Consider the following 25,832-nt stretch of genomic DNA (forward strand, 5'->3'; position numbering starts at 1 on the left):
AAGAGATACATTGTTGAACTTTGTTAGGAACCTCATCACTTAACTTCAAGGCAATAGTTCCAGAAAGCCAACTCTTTACAACATCCTCACTTCCAGTATTGAGGGAACATCGAGCACAGTTTTGCCAGGTAGGGGCAAACAACACATTACATAAGTCACATAATATGGACTGGGTTTGTTTCCTCAACTGTTTTAACTCTAGCTGGGGGGTGGTGGTGGTTCACAGTTGAAACAGAGCAAACCACAACTTTGACACTTTGCCACTGTCACAGCTCCAGAACTGATCACTCTACCACACACCCTATTTTAATCATAAAAGAAGTTTCCATTGGCTTTTGTTCATGGGTGTTAGCAAAAGGTGAGACATAGAGGGAGAAGTGCTTGAGTCTTACAGACATTCTAGTTTAGTGGTTCCTAAACCTGATTTGGGTTGGGACCTGATTTTTTGGTGGGTCCAGCAGCTGAGAAGAGCCTCCAATGAAAAGATCAGAGAATTACTTGCATCAAGCTCTGAGGCTATTCAAAAATCAGATAGCTGCTAATTGCCCTGCAAACAGCTGAGCTCTTCCAGTTTGCAAGGAACCAAGTTCCTTCCAAGCATGTGTAAATGTAGGGAGATAAATGTTTGAACATCTTTTTTCTTGGTTATTATTACTTAAAAAAAATACTGCAAAAGAATTATTTGTTTATTTATTTACTTATAAGTCTCATAAAGCTAGGTGGGTCCCGAAACAGTGTCATTATAAAAAGTGGGTTCCAGTGCTAAACAGTTTGGAAACCACCCTGCTAGTGTCCCATCTAATTATTCCAACTCCCTTCTAATGCCCACTTTTGGGCTAATTAACCCTTTCTTCTTCAAAGAACAGCAGCTGCAGTGTGCAAAGGAAATGACTAGAACTCCTTATCAGTTTGAGCAATTAACCAGAATTTATTGCTACAAACACAGACACTCCCTGCACTTCCTCTTGTCCAGAAGCTTTCCCTCCCCAATACTCCACTTAACTTAGTGTTAAGTGTTCTGAAGCCTCCAGTCCAAGTTCACAGTCTCCAGAGCACAGTCCAGTCTTCCCAGTATCAGTCCAATGCAGCAGAGTCTCTCCTCCAACAGGGTCCTGTCAGTCTGGGGTGTCCCATAGGTCTGGGTGGGCTTTACTTCTTCTGAAGCTGCCTTTTATCCTTGGATGTCCCATTATCCAAAATGCAGCTCACCCGTGAGCTACCTTGTTAGCCCATGACCATACAAAGTCCCATCAAGGTCAAATGAAGCTCAGGTGTCCATCAGAGTCTCCATTGGCCTTGATTGATTACAGCTGTGGAGCCAGCCCTGCCCGTCCCAGAGCTGTCAACCAGCTGTCAAAACATGGGAATCGCTGTCAACACCACATTATCCACCTGATGATCTTCTGATCTTCTGATCTTCCATTACAGCTAGTCCCAGACCCAAAACAGCACCTTGAATTGGTTCAAAAAGCATACTGGCAGCCAGTGCAAGTGCTACCAGGTGCTACCAGGGAGTCAAACTATTAAAACGTGGGTTCAGTTCTGGTTCAGGTTCATCAATATTTTAAAACTCTCAGGTTCAGTTCCAGTTTAGACACTTCTTTAAAAAAAAAAAGAGTTCAGTAACTGGTCCAGATGCCTATTAAACCTATTTTGAAATACGTAGTTTGGATACGCATGCAGAGTAACATCAAACCCATAATTGACTTACAGTGCAATCCTATGCATGTGTACTCAGAAGTGGATCTCAATGAATTCAGTGGGGCTTACAGCCATGCAAGCTTTGTATGTCTAGAATTACAGCCTTAAATCTGGAAGAAAATAACATTGGCAGGTGGGGCCAGGATCAGTAGTATTCACATTCCTTTCCCTATGTAAACTATTTCATGAAATTTTATGTTGAAATGTAGTATGTACTGTATCATCATCATCTGCAATGATTCTATTCTGGAAGGAATGACTTTAATCATTCATGAGGTGCTATCTACATGTATGGAGCTTTACACAGAGTGTCAAAACAGACAGGTCTCATCTAGTGGCCACAAGGGAAAATATTTAGGCGCAGCTAGCTAGGAAGGCCGTAACAAAAGCTGTTATCCAGGGGTCTCCAAACTTTTTGACCAGATCAAATATCTAGCGTGGTGTTGAGGGCCGGAAAAAAATGTAAGTATAAAATTTAAATAAATAAGAGGTGGAACTTAGAGGAGTGAATAAATGAATGAATGGGCTCATTAATTCAACCTCTCTGGCCCTCGGGACACCCTCCAGACACAATAACAGCACAGTTCTGGTCATGTTCCGTTGAGCAGGCCAGAGGCTTTCAGGGGACAAGAGGTTGACTGTGGGCTGGATAGAGGCTTGCCATGGGCCGCATCTGGTCCCCAGGCCGGGGTTTGGAGATCCCTGCTGTAATCTTATTCACACTTTCCTGGCAGTATGCCCCATTGAACACAGTGGGACTTAGTTCTGAGTTAACATGCAAAGGACTGTGCTGAAAGTGATTCATTTATTAATCAGATTAAAACTAACCTCACCCCCCCACACACATATACAATCACTTTCAAACAGAGTTTCGTTTCCTGTTCAATCTCACAGCCTTCCTTCCTTTTAAAATACATTTTTAAATATATTTCCTTTTTTCCTATCCTCAGGTACTCAGGGTCTATCTTTTCTTTGACAAAGCTTGCAAAAAATAAATTACTTACTCTACTTAGGATGAATGGTAGAACAGCAGCAAGAAGAAACTGTAGTACCAAGGAAGCAGAAGAAGCTTCCAGCAGCTTCAGTCCAAGAATCCTCCACACTGATGCTGGCCTTTTTGCTGCCCTTGAGGTCTCAGGAGGACTACCAGCCCTAGGCCCTGCCTACCAATCTCCCCGGCTTCTCCTTGTTAGATGATTCACTGGGAAATACTGTACAGTGTCTCCAAAAAAGGCTGGAGCAGAGAGGAGCCCTCACAACTTCTCAGAAGAATCTCCTCAGGATTTAATTATGTTCATTTAGTTATGACTGCACTGGTTTTGAACTAGTTACCATTTGTGTGTGTTTAGCTAGTCACGTTCCAGTTCTGGTTCAAAACAACCAAGAGATTCTAGGTTTAGGTTTAATTCTGACCAGGGTTGGGAACTCAGCTTGGATGACTCATAGTAAAAATGCACGGTTTTTGCTGACTCGCTGACTCGTCAGCAAGGAAGACTCAGAAAAACACTCAAGTCAGGACCTTCCTGACCCAGCACTCGTCCTCACGCATGCAAACTCAAACCTGCCTCTGTCTGGGTGTGCTTGCTTGCTTGCTGTTTTCATGGCATGAAAACCTTATGGGGCCATCATTCAGATCAGGCGAGCAGCAGAGAGTTTGCAGCTGGGAGGCAGGGAAGGGTGAATATTTGCATTTGTATCCAAGCTTTCTCAAAGGGCTCTCTGATAGGAAGGAAGGACAGGTCATCATTGATGCAGAATAGGAAGTTTGGTATTTTCTTTGGCTGAGGGAAGGCAGAAGGAGGAGCCCAAGGGGTCCTCCCTCTTGCTGCTTCTTTCCCAGCTCTCTCACAGTCCCTCCCACTCCTCCCTCCCTTGTTTACAGTTGAACCGGGACATCAGGGGAGTGTTTGAAGAGAGCTCCCACACAAATACACACAGCCCAGCAGCAGCCCCGTTATTTCCAGGCTTTTTAAAGGGGGACGACAACAACTCGACTCAAGTCCTATCAAGTCATGAAGGGGCGACTTGGAGACTCGGAAAGTGCCTTTGTTATGACTCTTTTTTGAGTCGAGTTGCAGGGGGGTGCTGACGACTCGACTCGAGTCAAGCCATGCTTGGTTTTCCCATCCCTGGTTCTGATTCCCTAAAATCATCCCCTTTGAATGGTTTCAGGTTTGGGTTAGGTTGAACTATCTGGCAGCTACAAATCAGATTGAATGGTTTCCCACCCATCCCCTGGCTACAGCAAAGAGGAGCATTCTGCACCAGCTTCCAAACAATTAGAACACTGCAGCAATCAGCCTGAGAGAGAGCACAAAAGCATGGATGGTCACATGAAGTTCCTGGTCCTCCAGGAAAAGGTGCAGTCTATATACTTGATGCCATTGTCAGAAGGTACTTCTTAGCCAGGACTGGCCCAAAACTTTCTGATGCCTGAGGTGCCACACCAAATGCACCAGCCTCTGCTTCTCCCATTTGCCAATGTTCTAGTTCAACTTTTCCTCCCCGCTGCACTTCTTCTACCTCCCTGTGTCCCCTTTCCAATCCAGGGCATGGAAGGTGACAGAGAAGCAGTGGAGGTGAGTAGGCAGTCAGAGATGGGCATCCCCTACCAATCTGCTGCTGCTTGAGGCAACTACTTCAGTTGCCCTCATGGAAGGGCTGGCCCTGCCTTGATCCCAGTTTCTTTTCCCCTGCTAACTGGGCAAGAGGCACATTTTTCGTGTGGCTCCTCTTATATTTAGTAGAGGGAGGGTAACTGTCTCTTTTCATCCCAGCATTGTGTCTTTTCTAGTGGCTGTTGCTGGTGTTTCTTTTGCGTCTTTTTAGATAGTGAGCTCTTCGGGGACAGGGAGCCATTTAATTATTTGATTTTGTCTGTAAAACGCCTTGCGAAATTTTTGGGGGGGCAAGTGACCTATAAATACTGTTCATGATGATGATGATACTTTTCCAGAAGTAAGGCTTGGGTGCCCAAGCACTCCCATGCTGCAGCCTCATTAAATCTGAACAATTGTCAGCAAAAAAACCCAAACGTACTGGCACAGCAGTCTGTCTGTTCAGCTGCTGAGGGATCTTCTTTTCAAAACAATGTATAACAGCTCTTCTGCACAGAATTCTGCTGATAATAACGGTGACAGTGAAGGAGGATCTTTCATGTCTGTAAACTGGTTCTATGGCATAGTCATTCAGAGTCAACGCCAGTCTCCTGCCACCTACACAGTTTACACTCAACTGCAGAAGTTCCCAAACTGTGGGTCATGACCCAGTTTTTGCTGGATCACAAAACTGACAGGGCAGATTAGGCCCATCAAGGGCTAAACAAGCTGCTGGGGGGGAGCACTGCTGCCCAATCACCATATAGTCACACCCCTTTGCATATATGAATCAGGCAGAAGTCTCCAGGGTGTCTACTGCCTGCTGTACTATCTTCCAAACTGTAACACAGGTTGGGGAGTTTGAAAATGGTTTCATTTTTTTGCAGATTTCATGATCTGCAGAAAGTGGTATTCTGTTTTTTTAATTCCAAGTTCCGATTTTTATTAATTTTAAACACTTTTAAAATTTTAAGTGTACATTTTAAAGTGTACTAGATAGGTGATATAGGTGATACAGTATCAGCAGATGCAACCACAGTATAATTTCTAACTGAAAGAGTAATCTATTTTAATTTCTGGAAAATATCTTAAACACTAAAATATGGTGTTTTGTGTTTTCAGTTCAGATATTTTAAACATCAAAATGCAGTGTTTTTAACAAAAACAAAACAAAACCTCTAGTCACAGGCCCTGGCGGGATGCCACAATCTCCATAGTGCTGTTTCCACACGCATTCTAGATCTCCACTAGAGTGCCCTACAGAGTTGTGACCCCCCCCACCCCACTGTAGTTCCCTGAACAGTTTCTCAAGGTATTCTGGAACCCCACCAGATCCTTGCTGTGACATCTTAATTCCACATCCTTTCTACTACAATTAACCTTAAGTATGTACAATGGAAACAGGGTGTACAACAGGGTGTACAATGAAGAGCCAGGGTGAATAGTGGTTTGAGAGGTGAACTCAGACCTGGAAGATCCACATTCAAATCCCCCCTCAGCCATGAAGCTTCCTGGGTGACCTTGGGCCAGTCACTTCTCTCAGCCTCACCTACCTCACAGGGTTGTTGTGAGGGAAAAAAAGGAGGGGAGCAGCTGTGTACACTGTCCCGAGCTCTTTAGAGGAAGGGCGGTATAAAAATGTGATAAATAAAATGTGATAAAATGGAAACAAACTGCCTCTTCTTTCCTGTTTCCACTTACCTCATTTGTCCTCTCATTTCTTGTCATGTTCCGTGCCAATGAATTGTATGCTATAAATAGCTGGTAATTATGATAGTAAATATTGGCAGCACCATGTTTTCCCCTCCATGGACCTTTTGGGTTAGCAATATGTTCAGTCCTTGGCTCAAGGAGTTGGTCACTTACACTCAGCAGGATGTTCCAGGCACTGTGATATTTATATGTTGTAATTTTCTCTTTCTTTTGTAACTGTGTCACCCGGGTCCCTCTGTGTGTGCACTTCCCCTTTGTATCCCACCACTATTTAATTATTTTTCTTCGGTACTCAGCCTTTTGTGTTTCTTACCTCTTTCTGTGTCTTGGCTGCTTGCTGGACTGCCTTCTTCCCCACCTTTTCCCTTTGTTGAATGGACTAGAATGGGTTTGGCCACCTCTCTTGTTTGTTTTTAATTGTCTTGAAATAAACTTTCTTAAACCCGTATCTACCCACACATCCTACAGGCAGCATCTGCATGTTGCAGGTGTACACTCACAACCACAGATGGGTTTTAAAAGCCTGTTTCATGACCCGGGATTCCAGGTTTTTTTTCAGTCTGTCACCAGCAGCTACCTTCCCAGTGCTCCCAGCCTCTTCTTCTCTGCTATAGCTCTCCCTTGCCTGCTAGGCAGCCACAACTGCTTATGCATGCATTTTTGAACAATTCCAATCCCTAAGAGGCTTCTGTGATCCCTCAGTAACCTATAAAAAGGCTGCTGAGTATCCTGCTGCAAGAGCCCATGTCCTGGGATGCTTCCTTGAGACTTATTGAATTCAACACCATTGCAGTGAGGCCATATGGCAAGGCAGAGAGATCTTTGTTGATCGCTTGTCTTCATCGTCTGTGCCCAGCTCACACAATAGGCTCTAGTCAGTGTTCCCTCAAACCTGACCTGCTGCACAGCTCAAAGCAGAGTTCCTCACAGCATGGAGCTCGACAACCTGGATGTTTGGTGATGATGCATGATGTGATTGCCGAGTGTCCAGTGCTGCTGTCACAACTGTGTTGAAATGCCACACTGGAAGAGAAGGGGTCCACACACCAGTGCAGACCCCTTACAGAGAACTTAGGCCCTGAACAAACCTGCTGGGATTGTCATGTAACAGCAAATTGGGTACCCAAACTCATCTAAGTTGCTTGGTCTGCTGCTGGCAAACAGCTGCTGTTTAGCTAAAAGAACTCAGCCAATCAATCACCTTGCTACATTGTAAGACCAGGCCCCTGAAAAAGTGTGAGTGATTGGAATAGGAACAATACTAATTTGGCACATCAGGGAATTTATTTACTTTGCTGCTTGTATATTAATTTTTTTGACAACATTTGCCAACACTCCCGCTTTCAATTATTTTTGCTTTTTTACTAGTTGCTTTGATTCTTTGCATCCCCCATGATATTTTGTTCCTTCAGCTTTTTAATAAACTTCTTGTACTTTTACTCTTTAAGTGCCTAATCCAAGAAGACTGAGTTTGCCACATTGTCTCAGCCTGTCTTGTTCCACTACAGTTAACTTTTTAAGGGGACCTCCCCCGATCTCAGTGACGTCTGTTAAGCTGGGAAAGGGTTTCTCCAAGGCAATCTCCTTCTAGCTGGACGTCTTAGCTTTGTGGTGGCAGCAAGAGGACTACCAATTTCCCAGTAAATCCCAATCAGACCCTTAAGAGGAGGGAAATAGAGAGCAAGGGATACAATTCATGGAAATGAGTTGCCAAGGGATACACAAGTGAAAAACCATTGGAAACCAATGCGCTACAGATATTAGAGATATTAGAGTCTACCCATATAGTTAATCTACAAAGGAGTAACGAAGTCTGCTGTATTTTGTTATTGTGGCAATGCATCATACTAGTTTGTTATGCACTGGATATGCACAAAGTCACTTAAATGCTGCTTCACTTGGTTCAGTGTACAAATGTGACCAGCTCATAGTTAGTAATAGTTTTTGGAAGTTGCCAAAGCAATGACTGAACAAGTAAACACAAGAGAAAATCCTTTTTAGCTGCAACTCAGAACATTGGAGTAATTTTTATTGAAAATATAAGATCTACAAAGCCACTGATACCCAGGCATGGAAGAGTTCACTCAGTTGTGCAGATTCATTGTTTTTTGCTTTGAAAAAATGTCAGAGTGGCAAAAGCTCAACAATGTTCATCATGAAGTCTTTTCTTCCATTCTCTCAGAATTTTTCTATTTGAAAGGTTCTGTGCAAGAGCTGCTTTCATGAAAGCAAACATGTTTAAGCCATGAGTAAATTCATTATAGTCAAAGAAAAACATAACTAGCCATTTTCTCCACCAACAGTTAAAATAAACTTCTAAAAAATCGATTTGAAAAATCAAATGTATGTATCAAAGGAGCTAATCATTCATGCTGCTGATCAGCTAAACACAATACTTATATTGCTATGTATTGTCTCCAGAGAGGATTTCCTATTATGCAACATATGTAACACCACCCATAATAGAAAAGGTTTTTATTTTATGTCACGTTTAGCTGCCATAACCTTAGGCCTCTCCCCATAATTAGAAGTAGGGATGGCTACAAAATAGATATTACTTTAAAGCATAATGTTCTTGTTGGCAAGTTCCAGGCTATGGGGAAGCAAACCAATAAGGACTGTAAGCTGCCAAAAGTGTATTCAACATTTCTTTGCTGTATTGTGAGCACTGAAGGGAAAAATCACACACATATGCAGAATGTTAAGAAAGAGAGCAACAGAAGGTTTCATCGCTTTCATTAGAATGTGGTGAAATTTTTAGATTATTTAGTGCGAGAACAGCACTAGAGCCTTAGATGTTCAGTGGCTGATAGTATTGACCTGATCCAGCCATCTGTCCAGTGTACACACTGTCCTTGTACAGCTCTCCCTTTCATCTAAATGGAAGTAGTAAATTTGCACACATATACAGTATATATACACACTCACACACACCTTTGTGCACAGCAACCAACTCCCACCACTGAAATTAACAGTAAACTCTTATGACTGAAAAACAGATTTTTGTGCACGTCCGAGCATGTGGGGTATACATGCTTTGTTTTTGGTAGCCATTAGTCATAAATGCACGCATATCATAATTTCTAAAAAGTGTAATTAAATCACTGAATACACGCATGGGAATGATTAGCTCCTCTGTCCTAAAAAACACACTTCTCAGTACTTCATTTGAAACAAGGCAATATACTCAAGCATCCTGAACAGGGCTTCGGAAGCAACCAAACTTATTTTTCAGCAACAAGAGAAGAAAGAAGCATACATAAATGGTCACCAAGGCACAATATGACTAAGGTGAAGAGTCCCTGAGACTCTGGTCTGGGTTTATACCATTCCCTTTCTCTATACAAATAAATGAAAAGAGTTAGTAAAAATATAATACAAAATCTTTTACAGGAAATATATTTACACGAAATATACCACTTGTCTAAAGCAGGTATAGCTTTTTATCAGTTTTTTAAAAAGTCATTTAAAGAAGTAATGCAAAGATTGGTCCATTTTTAATTATCAGCAAGCCAAGCTCTAATGATTTCACTAAGCTTAAATTGTATTCAAATATACCTTTGCAAGTATTGCTACAAATGGGGTAAATACATTCTAAATCTTTATGAATGCTAAAATAAATGGTGCAGTTTTACAGCATTTTGTAGCTTCCTGTAAATAACTGAAATTGCAATTATAGCATAAAACTAATGCTTGATGTGAATACTGCAACCTAAAGCTATGTTTTCCATTTACATCTATTGGCAGCTGTAGATAGAATACAACATAAGATTCAAGCAAACAATTTTGTTTCCTAACCAAAGGTTTACTTATCCAAATCTGGGTTACATGAACTCTGAATCTGCCAACAAAAATACTGAAATGTTTCACATGCCGCCTGTGATAACAAGCTCATCAACCGATAGTCTCTTGCTAATATGGATGGGGGTGGTTGTTTGGATGATGACCATTAAAAGCAACAAGGGGAAAAAAGGGGTGCTGGACCCAATACAGCTTGGCCAATTTTTGTGTGTGCAGGAAGAAGACCCAGTTAGAGATATGCATCCCCAACTACACTCATTCAAAAGGAATAGATGAGTATCACAATGCACAAGCATCAAATGCAAACAAGGCTCTCCTTTGCTGGATTGTGATACCTTTGGGTCTCACTAGTTTCTTAGTGGGGCACAAGAAATTCTTCATCAAATGCATGAAGGTGGCACATATAAATGCTATTTAACACACACACACAAAAGAATTCCTGAGGACTGTGTGCTCAGCATTAATACACAGTCTAAACATTTTCTGGAGAATCAAAACGTGAATACTAAACAATTACTGAAATACGCCAAAGTGGGAGACTATTCTTTGTGTGCCCGAGTGCTCATGCCACAGTATCAGATGTGAAGGAGGCATGACCTTTTTGCTCTTGTAGAATTAGTCACCATAAAACAAAAGAAAGCAGGGATCATTGCACATTATGTTATTATTAGAACCAGTTTCCCCCCCTTCCTTTTGAAAAACTTAATATCAAGAGCATATACCTTTTATAGCTTTTGTGAGCTGCTCAAAAAAATATGGAAAGAATTTCTACTCTTGCCATTTTTGGCTAGCAAAGATTTTTATGACAAAATACTTTGAAAGAGGTCTCTCATTCCTGTAGCCAGCATCTAAAGGTGATCTGAGTGATCACAAGCAAATCACACAAACAGACTTACTTGCTGTTTTGTCTATAGCAGTTCCCATTTCCAAAGATAAATCCCTTTTTAAACAGCAAAAGCCAAACTCCATTTTCCGTATAGATCTCTGTTGTCTCTCCTTTACATTTTGACATCTAAAATCATTTGATTTTTTTTTAAACAACTGTAGTTCTTTTATTCAAAAATTTACTTTCATACTCCTTGGATGGATGTCCAAAAAAAGAAAAAAAGGTGACATTTTAACAGTTTGTACAATGACTACATGAAGGAATTTTAAGCCACAACAGTGTCTAATCACATTCTGCAGGAAAAAAAAACATGATTCGCAATTTATTCAGTATTCTAACTCTAGTTCAGGGGACCCTGGTCAAAAAGACCTCCTTGCGGAGGATTGTGGTTGAGGCGTTCTGAAAGAGTGGCAGTCAACAACTCTGGAATTTTTTGTGTAAGTGCTTTAGTTAGAAGGTCCCACGTTGAGTGGTGCACTCAAAACACTACAGAAGTCGGGCATTTAGTCTGTGGGAATGCACATAGCCACTGTCGCTCGAGCTGCCCTGCAAACTGTAATGGTCCTCCGCATCACTGGCACTTCTGCTACTGTCCATTTCAGCCGGTGTAAATTCAATTCCTTCAATGTCTACCTCTAAATTGAAACATAAAAAAGACAAACGTTTCAGAACTGCAAAGAATACCAGTCAGTCATAACACCTTCCATGTAAGTAGAACTTTAGAGGGTTCAAACTTCAGAGTGTTTTACGTACATGATCTTGTTGTAATCTTTATGACGGCCCTGTAAGGTAGGTCATATTTTTCTTAGTCTTGGCTCCCCACATGTGAAAAAAAAGGCTTGCCCAGGTCTCCTAATAAGTTCATATCAGAAACTTCCCAATTTATTCCTCAGCCTTGGCCACTACCATACAAAAGTTCTAAACTCTTTGCATAATTTCACAAGTTTAATCTGAAATTCAAATTGGATCTACATTTGTCCAAGCACCATTTTAAAAAAGAAAAGAAAATGAATACAGTGAAGGCAAATAAACTTCCACGAAGGCAAGGCAGCTCTTTCAACAAATTCAATGGTAAAATCCTATAAATACTTTCTTACCCTGTTCATTCAAAACAAAGAAAGACATATTTAAATACTGTATAAAAAACAAATTTAATAGAAGAAAAGTGATTGAACAATTCTAGATGCTTCTGTGAAGATCCTGCTAACAGATAGGGGGATACATATCCCTGCTTATTCAATGCTTCCTTATTAATTAATGCATTGTTCAATATTAATCTGAAAATTTGATTTTGAGCTAGTAATTACAAATCAACTTGAGGATGTATAAAACCCAAGGACCTAAATTTAAGCACTCAACTTTATCTGACTGTTACATATATCCTCCCACATATTCACTTTCATTATGACCAACATCCTGTTGGTTCATGCAGAGTTGTTCACTGCCCTCAGTTAAGCAAGACCCATAAATTCATAGTTAATCATTTATACTGGTTTATGCTCATTTCAAAATATTCTGAAAAAAGAACACTTTTGAAAAACACACTGTTTTATGGCCCAAACGTATCTTACCAGTGTAAATAGCATTGTGCCAGTGGAGGTTGCTTTTTGGCAGTCACAAAGCAGCCTCTGCTAACATGCGCAGAGGTTCTGCTGGCAAAGAGGCCATTCTTTGGTTTCTCTTCAGATCATAAACAGCATTGTGCCAGTGGAGGCTGCTTTACGGCAGTCGCAAAGGCGCCTCTGCTAACATGCGCAGAGGGCCTGCTGGCAGGGAGGCTGAAGTGGCTTCCTACTCGCTGGTAGACCCATGGAGACCCACCACAGCAGGTAAGTCCATGCAGGGGGTTGGAGGGAAGTAGGGGGGTTGAATGAGGTGTGATTGGCTGCAGTACATGCTGAATTCTGACTCCGATTTGCCTTCCTGGGTCAACGCGGACTTGTGCCAGTGAGGCTGCTGTGGCTTCTCCCAGGGCGAAGGGACAAATGCCCCCTTACCCCAAGGGTATCTCCAGCAGTTGAAAATCCCTTGCAGGATACAGCAGTAGCCACGCCAGCACCACTGCATCACCATGCAAGAATTTTGATAGGATTGGGCTGTTTAGTCTTGCATCCTTAATTAATTTTGATTTATTTAAAATCTGATGAATTCTATTTATAAGCCAATTAATATGATGCAGCAACTATAAAAAGCGTTTCTGAAATTGTTTCAATGTGCTTCCTACTCAGAAATTTAGCTCCGATTCCCTCAAGAACATCTATTAATCGGATAACAACTGTCACAGCCATCCTCTCCCCATCCTCACATCCCCATTCACAATAGCTTTTTGCCTTCAGTTTCTGTACTGCAACCCATCTTCCTTCTTTCAGCAAGACAGGTCCCAAAAGGAAAACAAGAAAGCTGCAATTTCCACCAATCTATCCTTAGCCTTCCATCCCAATTTTTTATATGACCCACTAGAGGAATCTGCTATTACAAAATAAGCCATGATCCGAGAATCTCATACAGAGGCTCCATTGCCATAACTAGTTTATTGTGCAGGTTGGATCATTACTGAAATTGGAACACTGTTCCTACCATGAATGATTATTCTCATCAAAGATTGGAAAAAATTCTGACAAGGATAATTTCTTCCATTGATCTTTGGAGGTAGTCTAAACTAAATTTCCCAGCTCTACAGGGGGTGGCTGTGTCCACCTCTCCAAGTTTAAAACACACTGAAGTCACAGTGAGACTTCTGAATGCATAAAGAAAAAAGTATCCAATGCGACATCTGTTAATTAACTAGCCAATAGGAGAAGACAAACTTAAAAAAAAACCAACCACCACCCAAACAACAGGAAAGACTGATGGTGTGCCTTGATAATTTTAGTGCCTTGTGAGTGTGCTGTGAGATGAAAGAGTGAAAATTGCTGGGATAGGGCCTCATCTGGCAGCATCAGAGTCCATAAAAGCTATGTGAGTGCACCCCCCACAAACACTGAAGAGCTTCAAAACTCTAATGCAGTGCTTCCCAGGCTTTGCTCCACAGTGCCCGAGGGGACCATGGTGTACTCATAGGAGCAGCGCAGGATATCCCCAACAGCCTCTTCTTCTTGGCTTTCTTCCCTGGATTCTCATGTAATCTAAGATGGTGGCTCCTGGTAGAGCCAGGAAGACCACTGCAAAAAAAAGGGTAATGTGACTTCAGTAAGTTTGGAAACGGCTGCTCTAATGGATTGGGCTGTTGTCATGAATCAAAAATTCATGACACACAGTCTTTTTTTTTTGCCACCCAGAACTTTTAAGACATCCATCCCTATCCTTTGGTACTACTGCACCAGAAAGCAGGGCAGTAATTGGGATTTTCAAGGGAGACATTGGAAAGTTCCACAGCACTCTCTTGAAGATGACAGGACCTCTTGGTAACAAAACATGAGGCAATAGGGGAGGATCTATCATTTAGAGAGGGCACTCTGTTCTTTTCTTAGTTGTCCTTAGAGAAGGATGCCCTTCCGTCCTGAGGACGAAAATGTAAATGGGCAGGAGGTCTGGTCTAGAGGGTAGAGCCTCCATTTCCCTGAAGATTAACATCCACAAGGTCGCCAGTTCGAGGCCACTGGCACCGTGCGACCTTGAAGCAGCTGGCAAGCTGCAGCTGAGCTGTTCCATCTGCTCGGAGCGTGGGAGGATGGAGGCCAGAATGTTAAACCAGATCGGAGTGTAACACCTTGAATGTAGTGGTTCTTGAAAGAAAGAACCTTCTTTCAATTTGTAAAAATCCCTGCGTGGATTTAATAAGCCTGCCTATGTAAACCGCCTTGAATAAAGTCTTGAATAAAGACCAAGAAAGGCGGTATATAAATACTGTATATTATATTATTATGATCTGTTTTCAACACAATAAAGCTGATTTCAACACAATTAGTATTCATTATAGCTCTCCTGTGAAGTTAAATTTTATTGCCTCTCCATTCCCCACGACTCATATAATTCAGGTGAATTTCCTTTCCAAAAAACAAAATTCTAGGATTAAAAAAAGCAAAGCCTTACAGTTTTAAGACAACAGTTAAGGAAATCCTTCAAATATTTTTCAAAACACTATTCTCCTCTCCTCACAAATCCTAATAATTTAGTTAATTCATTTTCAACAAGGCAATCATTGCAAGACCCACTTCTATATTATATCCCTGTGTCCTAAAAATCTGGAACTTCCCTCCTTTTTTTTTGTCTTCTTATAATGATGCAATTACAGTATGTGCCTCTCTCAATATTCTGACCCTCTACTCAGCGATTTTCAACCAGTGTGCTATGTCACACTGGTATGCCGCAAATGGTCTGCAGGTGTGCCGCGGGAATTTGGGGGAAGGTAATTTAATATTAGGACCATTGGAGAATTTTAGCCCCTCCATCAGCAGCATGGTATGCCTTGTCTATTCTCAAAAAGCTGATGGTGTGCCTTAACAATTTTAGCACTTGTCACTGTGCCCAGAGAGAAAAAAGGTTGAAAATTACTGCTCTACATCTTTTATTAACCTTGCCTCCATCTCCCATATATAGTTTTCCATTAGGAATGTGTACCATTCTGTCTACCTTAAATGAAAACATATAGCAATCCATGTTCTACTTTCCGTTACCCTCCATTTCCCGAGCTTCAGCGTTCCTCTAATCTACAGAGCAAGACAATGGATGCTGACAGGCCAAGGAAAGTCTATGTGCATTTAAGTTATAAGTACAATAAATTTAAGCAAAAGTAACTCTCCAAATATTATTCAGAACATCAGATCTCTTGCGACTTAGTTATTCATTTCAAACAAAGTCCATTTAAAAAATCTGTTTACAAAGATTACAGAAAATGGTCTATATATGGTACATGAGTTAAGGTACTTATGATTAATGCTTCTCTCAGACTGAAAGTATTGTATTCAGAGAAAGTAAATCATGAGTGATGTCCTTCTGAATTAATGAGACTACAAGTCATGCCTTGTTATTCACTGAGGTTCTGTTCCAGAACCCTAAGAAGATTAAAAAAAAAAAATCAATAGATACCAAATCAATGGAAAAATAGCTTTAAAGATCCATTCTAGGTTTCTTGCTCCTCCATTGTCACCTCAGAATGCATTGGTACAGACACTATATTACATTCAGCCACTGTATGAGGAGAATATTGGAATCTAATGGAATGAAATTATTTCATTATTCACCCTATATACAGCAGGTTGAGAACTTGACTTGGATTCAAGTTGGGAAAATGCACATTTTTTGCTGACTCATAGACTGGTGAGTTGTGCATGTGGAAGACTCAGAAAAACACTTGAGTCAGGGCCCCGTGACTCAGCACTTGTCCCCACGCATGCAGACTCGAGTCTGCCTTTGACTGGGTGTGCTTGCTTACTGTTTTCACAGCATGAAAAACTTTGTGGAGCTATTATTTAGACCGGGTGAGCAGCAGGGAGGTTCCAGCCAAGAGGCAGGGAAGGGTTAATGTTTTCCTTCTGCATGGGGTGGGAGGGAGAGTCAGGAGTGAGCTCTTTTCCCCATCTCTGATAGGAAGGAAGGAACCAATGATAACTGAATGCAGGTTGGGAGGCTTCATATATTTCTTTGGTTGAGGTAGGCAGGAGAAGGAACGAAGGGGGTTCTTCCCTTATGACTGGCTGAAGAAGTCCAGGGAGAGAGAGGAGGCAGGGAAGCAGGGGTGGGGGTGGGATGGAGGCAGTTCATAGCAATCACTTTTTTCCACTGCATGGCATGGCTCTGTTGTTACTTGGGCAGAGGAACCCTCACTGAATGACCGGCTAAAGTGGGACTACTTCTGAGTAGAGCTGCCAAGGATTGGGTTGTCCTGGTAAGCCTCACAGCTGCTGTGCGTGACTCTCCTCCCTCTCAGAGCTTCCTTCCCCACTCTTAGGCAGTCCTTTCCACCTCCTCCTGCTTTGTTTACTGATGGGACAGGACATCAGGGGAGTATTAAAAGAGAACTCCGACAAACACACAAACACCCAGCAGGGTTTTTAAAGGTGGCGACTCAACTCAAGTACAGTCGTGAAAGGGCGACTCGGCAACTCAGAAAGTGCCTTTGTTATGACTTGTTTTGGAGTTGAGTTGCAGGGAAGCAATGACTCTAGACTCAACTCGAGGCAAGCTGCACTGCACTTTTCCTTCCCTGCTATCCAGTGGCTAAATGTGGTATATTGTCTATACCAATGATTCTGGGGCAACAATGGAGGAGTAACAAACCCAGAAGTGGATTTTTAAAACTATTTTGACCTCAAGAAGCTTGCAACCCATGCGGTTTAACAGGTCAAAGGAAGGAAATTGGATTTTGGCACTTTTTTCCTTGTTACAAGGCATTTAAAGGTGGGCCCCAATATCAGTGATGAGTCAAATCAGGGGATCCCAAATCAGTGGATAACGAGGCACGACCAGTAGTTAGTTATGTCAATTTCAAGCCTCATTAATTTCAGTAGGACTGAGTTATTACCAACCTTGATGACAGCCCAAAGGTTCTGTGATCCTAGATATTCATTTTTTCCAAAAAATATATGAAATATTCCATAAAATTTGTCAACTTATGTTTTATTAAATATTAAAATGTTTCATCATTGATCTACACACTGTAAATTGATTGCTTGATATAAAATTGACGTGATCTCTCCCCTCCTACACATGTAACTTAAGAGTTGCATGTGCAGAGAAAAGATTGCTACAGGCCATTAAAGATCTCCCTCATCACCCTCACACTTTCAGATAATTTCTCATGAAATTAATAGGGGGAAGCAGTTCCAGCTTCATACCCTGTTTTACTTGAAAGAGTTCAGTATTGATGGACAGGTGGTAAGCAGAAACTGGGAGTGGGAGCAGCCAATGCCAGCCTGGCTGGGTGCACAAGAGCAGCATGGAGCTGCAACAGGATCTGAAACTTCTCCCTGCAAAGTTGTTTGCCACACAGCTTTATAGTTCCTACTGGAACCCCAGCCTCTAGTTACTGCAACAGGCAGTGTAGGCTCCAGCAAATGTAATATGGCTCACAAGTGCTTATCCAACTCTTACTGTCTCTGCAGTTTTTTGTGAGTTTTAACTCATATGTTTAAATTGATAGGCAGAAGGGACTGGGCAGTATTCAGAGTCAATTCCAAAAACAGCTACATAGAACTAGTGGGTGGGTGTTTGGAACTTTCAGATATGATCATTACATTCTTCCATTTGCAAAATTGGGATTTGTCTAAGAGCTTTCCAACCAATGCAACTACAATGCAGCCCTGAGGTCAGGAAACACTTGTTCCCTTACCTTGAGGAGGTCTCCTTGACTGCCTCCCCAACACAGAATGCAGTGCATACCCTGTTGGCACAGTTGCATCAGCGCTGGAAAGTTGTTTAGGATTGGGCTGTAAGATGTAAATGCTTCTAGAAGCTGCTTTGATGTTACTTGCTTTTAATTCCAGTCTGAAGGAATAGTTCTGGGCAACGTACTACATCGTTAACTGGTAGTATCCAGAAGGAACAGGAGGTGTAGTAGTATGAAGTATTTATGAGAACAAGAGATCACATAACTCTACAGTATAAACGCTATTCAGGCTTGCCAGTACTTCTGACATTTTTCAATGAAATGTGTTTATCTTCTCATTCCAGTTTGTTACAGTGTAACTAACTTTCATTTACAGAAACAGATAAGGGGCTAAACAACATGCTATACAGAAATGTATTTAATTAGTATTAAAAAATCAAAATCAAACACAAACTTGGGCAGTTTGGAAAAAAGGGAATTTAGCATGGAGAAGTTGGGGAGAAAGTTAACCTTTTCCCTGTTCTAAATCACTCCAAATAACGTTTTTCCCTTATGGCACTCCAAACCTGTTCATTAGGGCAAGGGCTGCTGGGAGAAATATACTTCTAGAACAGTGGTTCCCAACCTTTAGAAGCCCACAGAACACTGAAGCAAAAATTGGAATTGTCATGGACCACTTGTGGCTGTGGAGAGTCTGGTCTCCATCCTCTCAGGTGGTCCGTCTCCCAAGTGCTCACCCATGGACAATCAGAGAGGATGGAGAATGGCCTGCCCACAGCCACAGCTGTCACTTCAGTGGTTGTGGCTGTGGGGAGTCCATTCTCCTCCCTCTTTAATGGTCCATGGGAGATTAATTACTTCTAGTGTCTTGCATTGCAAGCAAAGGTGATTTTTTTTTTTTCCCTGAGACCTCATGGACCACTTCTCAGAGTCTAGCAGACCATCTGTGGTTCCAGACCACAGGTTGGGAACCAATGTTCTAGAACCATACAGACAGGCAGTTTGAAGCCATTTGTTATTGTGTTCTTTGTTCTGGTGCAATTGACAGCTATTCCATTGGTTATAATTGGCGTAGTATATTCTGGGAAGCATGGGGCCAATCAGCCAGTTTCCTGCCTTATCTTCAACAATGTCTCCTATAGTTAGAGCAGAGGTACTTGAAAACGTTGAATAGTTACTTTATACAAGTCTTGAAATAAATTTAAAAGTGACCTATGTATATCCAAGACACTATGAGGATAGTTAGGACACAATCCTAACCAGGTATACTCAGAAGTAAGTCCTATTTTGTTCAATGGGGCTTACTCTCAGGAAAGTGTGGTTAGGATTGCAGTCTTAGTTTGTCTTGTGGCTTTCTTCCGAGACTGAAAGCAAAATAGATACCGTAGGTTTTAAGAGGTTACCAAAAAAAAAAAAATAGTCAAAGCACAGGACTGGGTCATTTCCACTTTTTCCCCAGCACTGTTCCTTAAAACTGGGAGGGGGAAGAGAGAAGAAGCATACATTCTCTCCATTTTAATGCTATGCTAGTAGTCTGGCTCTATTCCAGTCAAGACTGAGAACCATTTCCCACAAGGCATCAGGTGGGTTAAATGTGGCAAAAGTATTTGGGCAATTGCAAATAACCTGCAGTAAAATGGAATTTCCCACCATTGCCATAAACAGAAGCAGAAAATGACACAACAGTAATAACGCTACATAATAAATTCTTATCCTTCCACATATTTCAAAATCACTGTTCTGATTAGCACTATCTCCAAATTTCACCATGAATTTCAATGAGAAACTCATACATAAAAATAGTTCTGCCTGCAGTTAAATCGATTGATAAACGTGTGCTCCTTAAAAAAAAAAAGATGGGGAAAAGCGACAAAATTATTAATAATCTTTCTATTACAAAGATTTGAATGATTCTTGTTATGGTACTTTTTGATGCACAATTCTAAAGTGTTGTTAATATATCTTTAGATGCTAATATTTCTAACCTGCATAGTATTAATTCAAAAAGTTGTGTCAATTTTAATATTTGAGTTTTATCCCACACGACTTGAGAATAAGCTTTCTATTATGTCACTGGATGTTCTTCTTCCAAGATCTTTAATCCAGAACTGATTTTCTTTTTCTAATTATTCCTCTAGTGGGGTTCTCAAACGTCTTGGGAGTAAACCTCTCAAGATAAGTCTTTGCTGGGACGGGGAAAAAGGCAGCAACATGGTCACCAGGATCACGCCACTGCGGGGGCAGGGGGGCTTTTTTCTAACACACCATACCACCTTCCGGGGTTCAAGGGGTGCAGGAAGACCCACGGAGCGCTCTGCAGGGCCCCTGCATCTTATAAAAAGTGAAAATAGCTATCGAATAGTTTTGTGATTGCAACCTGAAAGTGGGTCACGATAGCTACTACCACTTTTTACAAGCTGTGGGGGGCCCTGCGGGACTTCCCACACCCTCTGGACCCCAACAAGGAGGCAAGTTGTGTTAGAAGAAAATCTCCCCTGCCCCGCAGCAGTGCGATCCTGGGAATCGCATCGCTGCCTTCCTCCTTCCCCCGACCCCCAAGGGGGCAGAGGCCAGGGCTCTCAGTCTGGGGCACTACGATACCTCAGTTTGAGTACCACTGCTCTATGACTATTACAGTACTTCTAATACTCGTACATTCCCTCTACCACTACTACTTACTGTACAAAGTCTTTTTCAAAATACCTAAAAATTCTACCTAGTTTTCTGAAGCTATTTAAAATTTATTTATATACTATAACCTTTAGTTCTGAAAAATTTGCAAGATTGCTTTCAATCATTAAACAAATACATAATGTCAATTTCAGACAGACACAGCTAGCAATAAAGTGAAATAGAGACAACCCAACAGTAAAATAGCAGTAGCAGCATGAAGGCAGTATCACTGTTCTCTTAAAACCCAACCGCATAAATATGTTAGCCTGGTGTCTAGAACGAAGTACAGTAGGTAGGGTGCCTCTCTGGGGAGGATTATTCATGACAGGGGTACCACCCCAAAAAAAGATTACTCCCCAGTTTCAGAACACACGGAAAAGGACTTTTGAAGATTTTAACCACTGGGCAGATTCATATTGGAGTGTGTGGTCCTTCAGATACCCAGGACCTAGCCACAATGGGTTGTAAAGAACAAAATGGGTACTTTGACTTATACCTGAAAGTACCAAGGAGCTCAATGTAACTAACAATGACTAGGTATGTTCCCATATGCCTAATCCTAGTCAATCTGGTTGCCATAGTTTGCACCATGCAGTCTTCAATAGCAGACAGATGTAGAATTGTTTAATTGGTATAACTATTGTGAATAGTTCTATGTATCCCACTTTTCAACAAGAAGTTCACAAAGCAGTTTACACAGCAAAATAAAAATAGTTCCTCGTCCCAAAAGGAATCCCAATAAAAATGGACTGTACTGTTTTACACTGGTCTTCAGTATGTTGCATGTTTTGTTTTAAAGCATTATTTTTACCCACAGCAGCAATTTTCCCTCTAACTTTCAGCTTTTTCTTCCTCTATTATTTCACATCTTACTTAAATTTTTATCAATAATTTTTTTAAAGTCTGACACTTATGCCTTGCTCCCAATGTTGATGCTATATTTTTAAAAAGATGTACTTTTTAAAATTCCTCACTCTATATGTAGTTTACTTGTTCCAATAGTCAGATGGCAGAATCTGGACTCTACTTACCTTGCTCAGAATCAGTGGATATTGTTGATCCCAGGCTGTCTGTGCGAATTCGTTCTAGGCCTTGCATGGAGAGCTGTTCTAATCGACGCTTGAGGTAGCGATGTTCACGCCGTAATTGTTCTTTAATATTTAAAGCTTTCCTGTCCTGTTCTTCTAATTTCTAAGAAAATAAACAAAACTCAAGTATTCAACCATAAACTTAGTGTTTTATTGCATTGATTCTCTCCATTTCTCATAAATGTGTAAACTAAACATTTTACAAGATGGAGAACTTCATGTAACAAGTATCTTTTTTTTAAATCTAATTTTTTGTCATCAGAGAACACTATGGCTTGAATTAAAAGATGCTTTGTACAAATGGAAAGCACTTCAGCTCACACAAGGCTGGGTCCCTAATTTCACCATTCCTCCTACTCACTACAGTCCCCTATGCCAAATCTTTTTCTGTTCAGGAAACAACTTTGGCTGAGGACCCAATTCTATCTAATTTTCCAGTGCTGGTGCAGCCGTGCTAATGGGGCTTGTGCTGCATCCTTTGGTGGGGAGGCAGTCATAGAGACCTCCTCAAGGTAAGGAAACATTTGTTCCCTTACCTCAGAGCTGCACTGGTGCTGCACTGGCGCTAGAAAGTTTCATAGGTTTGGGCCCTTAGTGGGTAAGAAAATCAGGAACCCCACTGCCTTCCACTGGCTTATCACTTGGTTCTCCAATCCTGTCCCTACTTGCTGAGAATGAATGTGAAGAGGATTGAACCAGTGGCAGTCCTCATGCACTGCTAGAGGAAAACATCTCACACCACCACCATGCAGTCATCTGGTTACTTGACAAAGCAGCCAGGGGAAAGGCAGAGTGTGATGACCCTGCTCCCTTACCTGCATCTCTGGTGTGGCCTCCCTTCCTCTACACCAGTCTCGGTTGAAATAAAACAAGGCATAGCAGTGTATGCTGGTTTATTTTAAGCCGGCCCAGTGTGAAGGAAGGGAGGCCATGCTGGGAAGGAGACAGAATCACCACAGTATTCAGTGCCAGAGACACAAAAACAAATGAAGCAGTGATGGTTTCTCAGAACATGGTATACTGATCTGACTAGAGCTCTGATAACTAAAAGTAAACATTTACTAAAAATTCTGATTGTTTCCATCAGAATTCAGCACTATGCAAAGGCAGACATTTGAAGTGCCATTTGCCAGCATGCTGCCATAATCCCTCCACCTCAAGTGCCTCTCTGTTGCCCCTTTGCCTTTCAGCACCCTCCTAAGTAATCCTACCACCCATTTTGGGAACCACTGGCCGAGATTTGGTTTCTTTTCAGAGAAATACTGTTTGAGACAAAGCCTCAAAAGATAAGCAAGAGAAGAAAAAGATCAGCATTAAAACACACATTTTAATGGCTAATACTAAGGCTGCAATCCCATCCACACTTTCCTGGGAGTAAGCCCTATTGAACATAATAGGACTTACTTCTGAATAGGAGTGCATAGGATTGTGCTCTAAGACTCACTGTACTGGCACAAACTCTTAGGATGACATGTACCCACTCCTACAAGAATGAATACAATGTCAGAATGATATTGCAGGTAGCACACCAATATAGAACTCTGAAGGAGAACCAATGGGCCATAGTCTCAAATACAATATTCCACAAGTAAAGCAGAACAAGAGATTTCAGATCAGAGTGCAAGATTCTTACGAATCTCGTACCTAAAATTTTTTAGAATTCCTGTTTAAGTAAAACATTCAAAACAACATTTATATCTGTTTTACCTTAATGTGCATCTTGGCTCTTTTCAGCAGACTGAGCGTGGTATGTCTACTGCTATCCGCTCCCAAAGGAACAAGCTGCTTTAGTTCTTCCAAATATAGCCGAAGTTTAGCCCGTCTGAAATTGTGAAAAAGTCATAGGTTACACTAACCTAGCTACAATGGGCCCTCACTATCCACCGGGAATCGGTTCCAGGAACCCCACAGATATTGATTTCCAGGGATTGGTATGTGGAAAGCCCTCAAAAGGACCTCCCAGACGTGACCAAGAAAAACCTTCCAGTTGTGTCTGGAAGGTGTTCCGAGGCACAGGGAGGCTGCATGTGACCTCTCCGCACCTCAGAAGGCCTGTCAGAGGTGTCCGAAAAGCATTTCTGATTTTCAGCAAAAACCAAAAGTGCCTTTCCGATGCCTCCGGGCAACATTCCAAGGCCCTTCAGAAGCGGATTCGACTCACTGCTGGTGCAGACCCCCGCAGGTGCCAAAAAAGAGGATAACAAGGGCCAACTGTATACTAATTGACAGCATACAGAATCTGCTCTGCTTTTGAGATTTTGGCCCAAATTCACTTCAATAATGTGGTTTCCTCACTTTAAGAAGAAAACCTATAGTCCATTAAGATGCATTACATGCAATTCTCAGCAGGCATATATGCATCTCTGGGGGGATAGACAGATAGATAGATAGATGTATACAGAAAAAATTAAACAATGGAGTCAGTCAGGAAATGCAGGAGGCCTAATTTGTGAAAATTCTGTGTAAAATTTTAAGAACTCTACGTAAAGCTTCAAAGAGAAGCACAGACAACTTACAACATCATCATCCAAGCAATGCCAAGTTAGTTAACTCTGTAATGCAGTGGAACAGGTCAACAGAGAAAAAGATCAGGATGAATTATTTTGTCTATTGTCTTTGGCCATGATTTACAGTCTATGGAAAATGGGCCCAACAGAGAAGAACACTACTTTATACAGAACAGGGTATACAAAGCGCACGCACGCACACACACACACACACACGTACGTACGTACGAACAAAGCATCTTCAGTACAAAACCAGGTGTCTGCAAACATTTTAGAACTGAAGGGAAGCAGAGCTTGTTGTTGAACAGCCAGAAAACCAAACCTTCCATGCCTTGTCTACCTTCTGTCATATTGCTCAGGGTGATGAGGGCAGGGACAGAAAAGAAAAACTATGGCCACTTGTGTACATTTCCCTTCTTTCAAGAGTTCTCCACCAATCCAGTACTATGTCAAAATAGCAGTCTATAGATGTCAGATTCTCTATTGAGTCTGTTCAATTATATCTACTTACCTATGCTTTTCTAGTTCATTATGTGAGGACCTATCGAAAAGAAAAGAAAAAATTTAGAGCATGATTTTTGCTTAAGAAAAGCACAACCACTGTGAAGTCTACATGGAAGAATGCATTTTCAATGCAGTTGGTCGGGAATTCAAAATTTTGGAGGAACTTCTTCTGGTAAACCCAGAATATACAATATTCAGCTTTCCCAAAAAACTTTAATGAAATCCTTGAATCCAGTTCCAGTCTGACTTTGATCTGAACATTAAAATGCCCAGCCTACCCTACACACAGACCAAAGACTTAGCCAAAATGTTATGCGTTGGACTAAAGGCTGCAGAAACAAACTTGCCATCCTCTTAAATTTCGAATCAAAGTTCTGAAATGTATCTCCCCACATTATTATTATTGCTGCTGCTTCTCATTGTCCAAGGCAAGAGTTGGTCAGGACACCACTATGTGAGAAGTGTACATAAACAAGCATTTCATCAGGTGTGGCTTTTCTCATAACAACTGAGCAACTGATGGGTGAAGCTGCAGCTAGCAGAATTTTTCCTTGCTTGCACTTCCTTGGCCTCTTGGATCCACGGCAAGTGGTTTTCAGAATTTCCTTGCCTATAGGATTAGCACATCCACGGCCCTGGCTTTTAAAAGCAGCCTGACAACAAAATAAAGCAAGTGAAGCTTTCCCCTATAATTTGCTTCTCTCTGTTAAGAGCAGATTTACCTACTTAATTTATGTCAGGCTACTTCTAAATGCATATTTGTCACAACCAAAAAGGAAGATAGCAATCCTGCTTGACAGCTCACAGTTTATAACCATCTTATGATCTTAAGAATGTATAGATTGCCTTGGGCAGAGGTCTTCAGCAGGTGTGTTGGGACTCAGAAGTGAGTCACAGGAATGCTTTTGCCACATTTTGCTTTGATGGTTAAGGCTTTCACAACTTGAACAGTAGTTAGTGATAGACGTTCTAACTGAGGTAAGTCTTAGAGACTTTGGCTTCGAGGGGTGGCTTTATCTCTGCTCCCCCATCTTCAGTAGGACCCCTTAGTCTCCAAGTCTTATTCTATAACTCCTACCCATTTTTACTGCTCCA

The 25,832-nt window shown here is 41.5% G+C and overlaps 1 protein-coding gene across 2 annotated transcripts in view; it reads right to left on the minus strand.

The window, feature by feature from the left end:
• Nucleotides 1-8,005: 8,005 nt before the first annotated feature.
• Nucleotides 8,006-25,832, minus strand: part of MXD4 (MAX dimerization protein 4) — a 28,538-nt gene continuing 10,711 nt past the window's right edge. For both annotated transcript variants that reach the window (XM_066620404.1, XM_066620403.1), the window contains exons 3-6: nucleotides 24,745-24,774; nucleotides 23,434-23,548; nucleotides 21,670-21,829; nucleotides 8,006-11,333 (exon numbers count right to left, since the gene is read on the minus strand). In XM_066620404.1, the coding sequence (XP_066476501.1) occupies nucleotides 11,185-11,333; nucleotides 21,670-21,829; nucleotides 23,434-23,548; nucleotides 24,745-24,774 (454 nt within the window). In that variant the 3' untranslated portion in view covers nucleotides 8,006-11,184. The remainder of the gene's footprint in view (nucleotides 11,334-21,669; nucleotides 21,830-23,433; nucleotides 23,549-24,744; nucleotides 24,775-25,832) is intronic.

Source organism: Tiliqua scincoides, chromosome 3 (assembly GCF_035046505.1).
Source record: "Tiliqua scincoides isolate rTilSci1 chromosome 3, rTilSci1.hap2, whole genome shotgun sequence".
Lineage (NCBI taxonomy): Eukaryota > Metazoa > Chordata > Lepidosauria > Squamata > Scincidae > Tiliqua > Tiliqua scincoides.